The sequence below is a fragment of the Notothenia coriiceps genome, unplaced genomic scaffold (genome assembly GCF_000735185.1).
Source record: "Notothenia coriiceps isolate Sejong01 unplaced genomic scaffold, NC01 NC01_scaffold00009597, whole genome shotgun sequence".
NCBI classification, from domain to species: Eukaryota; Metazoa; Chordata; class Actinopteri; order Perciformes; family Nototheniidae; genus Notothenia; species Notothenia coriiceps.
The window spans coordinates 268,901-277,149 of record NW_011342298.1 but is presented as its reverse complement, the minus strand read 5'-3'; the positions used below and the strand labels follow the sequence as shown (position 1 = coordinate 277,149).

At 37.3% G+C, this 8,249-nt stretch overlaps 2 protein-coding genes across 3 annotated transcripts in view; both read left to right on the top strand.

The window, feature by feature from the left end:
* Nucleotides 1-498: 498 nt before the first annotated feature.
* Nucleotides 499-3,368, top strand: psmg3 (proteasome (prosome, macropain) assembly chaperone 3). 2 transcript variants are annotated; one of them, XM_010771039.1, is made up of 3 exons: nt 499-657; nt 1,540-1,768; nt 2,839-3,368. In XM_010771039.1, the coding sequence occupies exons 2-3, from the start codon at nt 1,550-1,552 to the stop codon at nt 2,989-2,991; spliced, it is 372 nt and encodes a 123-aa protein (XP_010769341.1). In that variant the 5' UTR covers nt 499-657; nt 1,540-1,549; the 3' UTR covers nt 2,992-3,368. The 2 variants fall into 2 exon arrangements, with proteins under 2 accessions (XP_010769341.1, XP_010769342.1); XM_010771040.1 differs by lacking the exon at nt 499-657 and adding an exon at nt 678-848.
* A 683-nt stretch (nt 3,369-4,051) lies between these two features.
* The window catches only part of tmem184a (transmembrane protein 184a), a 19,464-nt gene continuing 15,266 nt past the window's right edge, over nt 4,052-8,249 (top strand). Inside the window, exons 1-2 of the mRNA XM_010771038.1 lie at nt 4,052-4,444; nt 4,668-4,880. Coding sequence (XP_010769340.1) covers nt 4,668-4,880 — 213 coding nt within the window. The 5' untranslated portion in view covers nt 4,052-4,444. The remainder of the gene's footprint in view (nt 4,445-4,667; nt 4,881-8,249) is intronic.

Below are 8,249 nucleotides of genomic sequence, written 5' to 3'. Positions count from 1 at the left end.
TCTTAATATTAACGGTAGCAGTTCTGTGATTTTAAGAAGCGAAAAGGTATCAAACTAACAATTACAGTATGTCAAAAAAAATTAATATTCTAAAGGTTGTATTTAATGGGATAGCCTTTTTACCTATGATTTGCTTTCAATTAATATCCTTTGTGTGATATAATGCTGCACATTACCAAAGCCTTTGTATACATCTAGGAAAAGTGATTCCAAAATAAGTTTAACAAAACCTTTAAAATTAATAAAATCCAACACAAGTTATATTTAGGTGAAACTAGTATTGCTATCAACCTGATTAATACACCAGTCCTAATAGAAGAATAATACTGACATTATAATCAGCTCCAACTATGGCACGATTTATAACATCAAAATTATTTCTTCTGCTTTTGATGATGAAAGACTAATACAATCTATTGATGTTTAAAGAGGAAAAAAAGGAGATAAAAACCTCTCACTTGTTTTAAATTGAGCAGAAACTAACCCGGAAGTCAGACGTGACGTCAGGCACGTCAGCACAGCAGGATAGCTTACGTTCAACCCAACCAAACGGCGCACGTTTGTTTTTGGTGAATCACATAGCACTACAAAAGTTGCTGAAAGTGAAGGGATTCATTTCACAAGAAGCTTTACTTTGTCCACCGACGAGGAAATAGGGTGAGGCTCTTCGTGTAACATAGACGCTGAGAATCTCTTCATTGTTATGCAGCTGTGAAGGCTACAACTGGAGATAACATTAGCTGTTTGGCTAACAGTAGCCTGTGCATCACCTAGCTTTCCTTTCACTTTTCACTCCTCCCAGGAGAGTAAAAGTAGGACGTTAATCGATCTTACAGTTTTCTCTGCAGGTGATGGAAGGTGGGGTTTTTGGGGACACGATTCTGAAATACTTCTGTCGTTTTTATTTCTGTACCTAGCTGCTTACAATGTCCTGTCTTGTCCTAATTTAAATTCCCAGATAGGATAACGTATAGTAAGAATAGTATGTCATTTTGGGAAAGTTATGTTTACATATCTGTCAAATAAGTGATGTGTTTTATTTGCAGAGGTTATGTATTAATAGACCTATCTAAAGTATGCAACAAAGAGTATTCTCTCTTTACATTAAAACAGGGATAGCTGTCTTGAGAGGTATCCTTTGCGACTCTGCAAGGTTTGTAGATGTAACTATAGGTTGTAATATAACACACCTAAACCAATAACATGTTATAACGTATGTATATTGTCATTACTTCCAAAGTTGGAGAAAACAAATATTGTTGATTATCCAGAAGTAATATGATTTGTCTATCAGTAGTTACAATTAAATGATACATTTAGTTTCAAGCTTTTCCTCATCATATATAATAAAATAATATAATTGAGCAGCTTTGGGGAATTGTGGCCATTATGTAACTATTATACTTACTAATTTATAGCCAAATGTATTGATCAGATACATTCAGAACATAGAAACTAATAGGTGGAATAATCAATAATGGTAATATATTGAGCAGCTGCCCTACATATAACCATTCCTTGTTTATTTTTCTCCCCCAGGATCACCAAAATGTCTTCTGCTCAGCCGGTCATCAAATCGAAACAGACGGTGAAAGAAGTAAATGGAATTTCAACGCAGGTCGTCTGTACAGAGTTCAGTAATTACATATTCGTAGTACTTACTCAGTACGGCAAAATGGGGACATTGATATCTGTCACACCTGACTCCAGATCTAATGACATCAGCACCCCGTCGTTCTCCACCAAAGTACTGCTGGGCAAAGACGAGGTAGGCTCGATGAAATTGTTCAGATTAATATTGTATCAGTGCATTAAAGACTTGTTCACAGGACATAACACAGACTTGTTGCAACACAGGATAACTCATCTCATGCTGTGAAAGGGCAGATAAGGTTGGTTCTGAATGGCTCTAGTGGAATGGAAGGAATTGTATCAGTTCAGCGGCCTGCTAAAGTTTGCACCAGAACATTTATTTCAGCTCTGCCTCAGCATGTGATTTACTTATTGACGTTTAGTGCCAGACATGAATAATCAACAAAGAAATGTATTGTAAGTATGTTTGCTTTCCGAGTTGAAAAGAGTTTTTTTTAAGTCTTATAGTCTTTAAAGAAAAGATAATACTTGCACCTTCTTATAATGTGTGTGGTTTTAGAGCCATGGAGGGATGCAGTGTGAAAGCAAACACAGACACAATGATGGAGTATTGTGTCTGTAATGTGGTTAAGCATTATGTCAACAGCCCAGTCTACATCTCTGTTATTGTGAAGTTTACTGGGTTACACAGCAGACACATAACCTGCTACAATAACATCAGGGGATTCATTAAAATCTAATCATATTGTAAGTCATATGAGATCACATATGAGACGTACAAGCGCTTCTTACTTTGGGAGAACTTAAAAAAAAAAAAGACTTTTCTCAATGGATACAGCACAAAATGTGTTAGGAAAAGTGAATTCTTTTTTTTCCTGGACAACTTGTTCACAGTTTGAAAAGTGAGTTAATACCTCAATACAAACCTGAAGAGATTTAAACATTATTTACCATACAAACACGTATCGTTTTGATACCAAAAAGCATATCTAAAAACAATGAAAACTGGTTTGTTTGTTGAGTAAAAAAGAAGATTATTGATGTAAAAAAAAAACCTGGAGTAAAAGGGAAAGATGTGTTTGCAAAGAAAGTGCTATATCTGTAATTTCATCTTTTTATCATCAGTTTCTTAAGCCCTTTTACATGCAACGATTGTCATTCATTTTCTTCTGACAATAACATGTTATATTGCAGCATTTCTGTGTGTAATAATCTGATGCCTGATTTATTTTCTTCTCTTTACAGCCTCTTACTCATGTCTGTGCCAAAAACCTGGCCACTTTTGTGTCACAAGAAGCCGGCAACAGGCCTGTTTTACTGGGTCTGGCGCTCAAGGATTCCTCCATAGATTCAATAAAACAAATGAAAGAGATCGTAAAAAGTTGCCAAGTCTGGTAGAAAGTCATAATGGACATGAAGCCTGAAGACTGGGCGAAACAGTCTTTCAGGATGTCCCCAATGTCACATTTTTCATGCATCTTTTTAAACTGAAAATAATGTAATACTTACTGAATGCCAATCTGTGATAGCTTGTGCCGCAACAGAGACATGTATAAATGCAATTTCAGTAACTGATCTTTTTTGATTTGTTCAGACAAAAAATGTCTTCTGAGTTTATTTGGTTGTATAGAAATAATTTCTGCAAGCCACTGTGCTCGCTCGCAGTGTGTTTGCAAAATGATAGCCGATAGCTCCACTTTCATCATTGTATGAAATACGTATTGACCTTACTGTTTTGTTTGTTTTGGATTTGTAATAAAGATAAATATTTGAAATTGTTGCATGTCGGTTTTTGAAAAATAAAACAGGGCACTTCTGAAATGTACCTTTTTATAAGTCTTTAAAACATTTGTATTCAGTTGGTGTAAAGGATAGTTTAGCCTTAACACAAGTACTTTAAACATTAAACATATTCACATTAAACTGAGGAAATGGCTAATGCCTTCTATAATATTTTGTATCTATTTCATCAATTATAGCTGTGGGAGATGTGTTACATTTCAGTGAAATCATAATTTAGGGACATTTTAAACAGATTTAAAAGCTTTCTCTACTAGCTATTTACACTCAAAAAACACTGATCAACGAATTGCACCCTTATTTCAGATACATTAGCAGTTATATATTTTTGCTTTAACATTATCAGTATTGTGTGAAATTTCATAAATAAAAGTACATATAACATTTCTAATACTTGGGATTCTTTTTGAGTGATTTTAAGGGCCCTACCTTCTTTAATATTGTATTTGCTTTTGTAACATTGAACTCCTTTATATTATCTAAATACATAAGTAATAATACTTGTTCTAATTAAAAGTCTTGTCAAAATGTTATACGGGCGACCGAAAAACAAAGGATACTCTCTTGTTCACTCTCAGTCTAAAGGTATTCTCTCAGATAAAGACAACGTGACGTCACTCGTGGAGCTGTGGACACGTGACCCGTTCACCTGTGCCCAACCTGTTTATCTCGGCTGCTCTGAGCGAGACGCCGCCGAAGGATACATTACGTACTCGTCGTTAACACTGAAAGTAGGATTTTTGTCCAATTATTACACGAAGTTAACGCACCAGGCTAGTGTATTGTGAGTTTTCTGTCACTGGTTTTGTTGGAGTTTTCATCTCCGAATACGTGGACTTCGACCTCGGTGTTGCACCTGTTTCAAACAAGGAAGTCAAGTCTGTTGAACCCGTCGATGGTAAAGTCGACGGGCCGCTTGTAAATGGCTGTGAATTAGGTCAGTTGGCTATTTTGAAAAGCGAGTTTGTTCTCCATGTTGATCCTATAACATTGGCCACGAGGACAATATCGACTAAACAGGATAAAGCCGCTTCCTACCTCCTGAGACAAGGTAAGCTGTTTGTTAACGGTTAAGAAGTTTAATATCAGGATCATCTCGTCTTTCACTTTTATTTTACTGTTTTTTCTTCTCATAATGTTTTAGTATGGTTATAAAAACCGAGTTATTTTGTGTTCACAGCAGGGGACATGAAATAATTTGACATTAAGTCAAACCCATGGGGGTGTTGTTACATTTTACCTGTAAACCCTCTGGTTGTTTCTCTCTTTTTCAGATGGATATTTCATTGGAAGAGATGGATTCATCAAATGAGAATAATTCTATCCTTCACCTTGATGCACATATCCTCCCAGACGTCTCCAATATGACAATTATTCGAACAAGCAATGGCACAATCATAGAACACCAGATGTTTCTGAACACACTGGCAGCTCAGGCCCTCACAGGGATATTTGTGTGGTCTGCCTTGCTCATAACATGCCACCAGGTGAGTGTGTGAATATTTCCAAATACCCATAGCTGATTTAAATCAGTGCACCACATGACACTATGAGTAATGTAGCTCAAAGCGTTGCGCACTCAGTAACGTAAATGTCATCTGAGATAGGTGCAGAGTGACACATTACACCTCCCTTGCCAGAGGACGGAAACAAGTTATTATATCCATAAAGGCTTGTTATACTACCTTAAAAAACAATGTTGTAAATTCAGTGTCTCAGCAGATCACACCGGTTATTTTCATACTCACACTGCCACTGTGTCAGTCATAAAGTATTCCAGGCAGGTATTATCCATTCACTCTCCCACTGCATTGTGGGGAGGTTTTCTTACTTTAAAGTTGACAGTGACCAGCAGATTAAACATTTTAGCTGATATTAAGGACAATAAATCCTCAGCAAGCTGTCTTCATGTGAAGGGGAAGGAAGGTTGGAAGAATAAATAGCTCAAAAAAGACCACCTTCGCCCAGAAACAATTTCAACACTGCTGTAAATGAGTGTTTCCTCTTGTGAGCGTGAGTTACCCACTGTGCACAGATGATAACTTATCATTATGGTTTATCATTCGGAGAGAATGCGGTAGGGCGCAGTGTATTATCAGCAGGGAAATCAATTGATATTGATATAACATTTACAGCTTTATTAAGAATGACGTTGTTGTTTTCTTGTTTGCTGTGGTTATGTTGAGTAGCTGTAATAGTTCTCAGTTTTAGTTGATAACCCTTGTGTTGAATATACATCCTTAGGCATCATATTTATGTGAACAAGTTTAAAACTAACTGTTTTTTTTTTTTGTGTAGTTAAAGGAAGCGTTGTTATTGTTTTGCCCCCTTTTTTTATAATCTTCATAGCAGCCTCGCAAAGCATCATCATGTTATTATGAGTCTGAAAACAATGCCTGTGTAGGGATTTGTGACTCAATATCCCGCAAATTGGTTTCTATCTTTTTAATATAGTACTTGTTTGGCCAAACACTTGCTACAAGACATTTTAATTGAACAAATAAATAGCAAGTGTGCTGCAGGGAGATGGAGCAGGATGGCAACATGCATCCCGTCTGTCACGAGGGGAAGAATAAAATGGTCTGCAGGACTGGTGTTGCAATGCTGGTGGTGTTTCATCTGACTTGGCTCTAGAGGATTGCTATAGACTCCCAAACTCACGTTCTGAATACTAAACACGAGAGACAATGACCTTAGATCCTCTTTGCTTCTCGGGCTGGTAGTCAGTGTAGTGTTCCTCACTTTTTCTTCGTGGGCTTATTGGTCCCTTTGCAACGTGGAGCATTCGGGATTAAGAGCAGAAGACTCAATTTATCCTGGGCTGTATGGCTGCGTCTCTCACATCTAGTCCCAATACGTACACTCACTATTGCTGATAGTTATATGTGTTCCAAATCCTGGTTCCTCTGACTCTACTGTTATGGCAAATACGTCTGAGCTTTACTTGTGCTTGAAGCTATTATTTAGCAGCATACATCTATGCATTACTGTCAGGTCAGCAGCAGCATATAGATTCAGGAAGGACGAAGGATTTTCTGGCATGCAGGCAAATGGAGGACATCATTCCAGTCTGCTTCACTTCACAAGGGAGAGATGGCCGAATGCATCACACCCCCACCCTCGCAGTAATCAGGCTTTAATGTGCACCCTCCAACGGGCATTTAATCAAGCTGAATGTGTCACACAGAGAAAGACTGGTTGTTGTTGTTGTTTAGCTTCATCCTACAAATGGAGGTTTTTAGAATTAAAATATTCTAGCCACAAATGTTCCCGTTCTTTAATTAATAATTAAAGTTAGCCCAAAAATGGGATAAAGAACTGTAGAGCTGCAACAGTTTAATCGATTCTTGGATAGACAGAAATGAAATCGGTTGATTGTTAGACTTGTTAATTGTCTGTCAATATAATCATCCAATAATGATCTAATTGTTGCAGTGATGGGTACAAAGTTTGATGAGGTAGCACATGGATATGGTAGCGATGTTTGGTTTGTTTTCTTTCCCATCAAAGGTATGAGTCAGCAATGAGAATGGTGTTATTACTTGGCTTGGCTCAATTAGTGAACTAACGGCTTATGATAAGCATCTTGTTCAAATTAAAACGTTTTTTTCTCTCGTTATAATTGTTTTAAATGGTGTCTTAACAAAGAATGAGTCATAAGTTTACTAGAAAACAATTGCCAGTGATCTGTGCTTCTCAATGATATTCCCTGATATGCTTCAGTCTGTAACGGGCGCTACATTTTAAGAGCTCTTTCTTTACGACTGTAATCATCTGCACATGAAAAATAATACAGGTAAAACAATTTGACAGATTTTCCAATTGAATATGCAGAGTGTTTAGTTGAAGAGCATCTGTGAGAGTATTAGTCGGACACAACTGAATGTATTTGAGGATGAACTAAATGTGCAATATTATAGGTGTTGATGTTTTTCTATTCTTTATTGTCTGTTGAATCAGAGACGTTTCTAGTTTATGGCAGTTCACCTACACCCTTATGTTGCGACAGCTCGGCTTTTGATTTGTTAACATTGATGAGATTAGCCAACCTGCAGCAATTTGCCCGCATTAACTTAGAGGCAGTTTAACTGTACTTTAGTTACACTGTTGAAAACTGAACTCCCTCTACTGACCTCCACATCATGACAAGCTGTGTTTGCTTGGGATCAGATTGGATAAGCCAACACTTAAAGTAAATCAACATTCCTTTAATGATAAAAAAAATAATAATTTGGATGTGGCTCATGTGTTAAACTGCCATATCGGGTCTTAGTTTTGGCATGTCTAAAAAATACGCCTTGTTTATGAAACTAAAGGACATTGGGAAGAATGATAATCATATCCCCTGCCATATTCTGTTAAATGCTGCCAGCTGTACTACTTTACTTTTTATGGAGCCGTATAGGGGAAAGGTAAAGGTTAAGGCCTTTTATCAGCTCAGTGAAAATATATATTTACTGATCATATTGTCTGCTTCTGTGTTTGAAGTTCAAGCTGTACAATATTAGGTAAATGTGAACAGTCGGGTTAAAGCTGGAATGTTTTGGAAGGTCATTAAAGAGGCCCTATTGTGCTTCTTTGGGTTTCCTTTTCCTGTGTGTTATTTAGGTTTGTGTGAATGTAATGGTCTGCAAAGGCTAAAATCCCAAAGTTCCTGCAAGAGGGAGTTTCTCTTCCGGAAACTCAAATGTAGTGCTTTGTTTACTTCCGTCACACAGTGACATCATTATGTAACCCTCGCGCTTCTATTGGCTAGCGCTCCAATACATTGTACATGATAGGCTAGGCTAAGGGCCGGGACATCTCTGAGCAGTTGACCAATCACAACAGAGCCGGCCAGATAACCAATCCGAGCA

Coding starts and splice junctions, on each gene's coding strand:
- psmg3 (XM_010771039.1), top strand. CDS start 1,550: ATGTCTTCTGCTCAGCCGGTCATCAAATCGAAACAGACGGTGAAAGAA. Junction 1,769..2,838: donor TACTGCTGGGCAAAGACGAG/GTAGGCTCGATG, acceptor TTCTCTTTACAG/CCTCTTACTCATGTCTGTGC.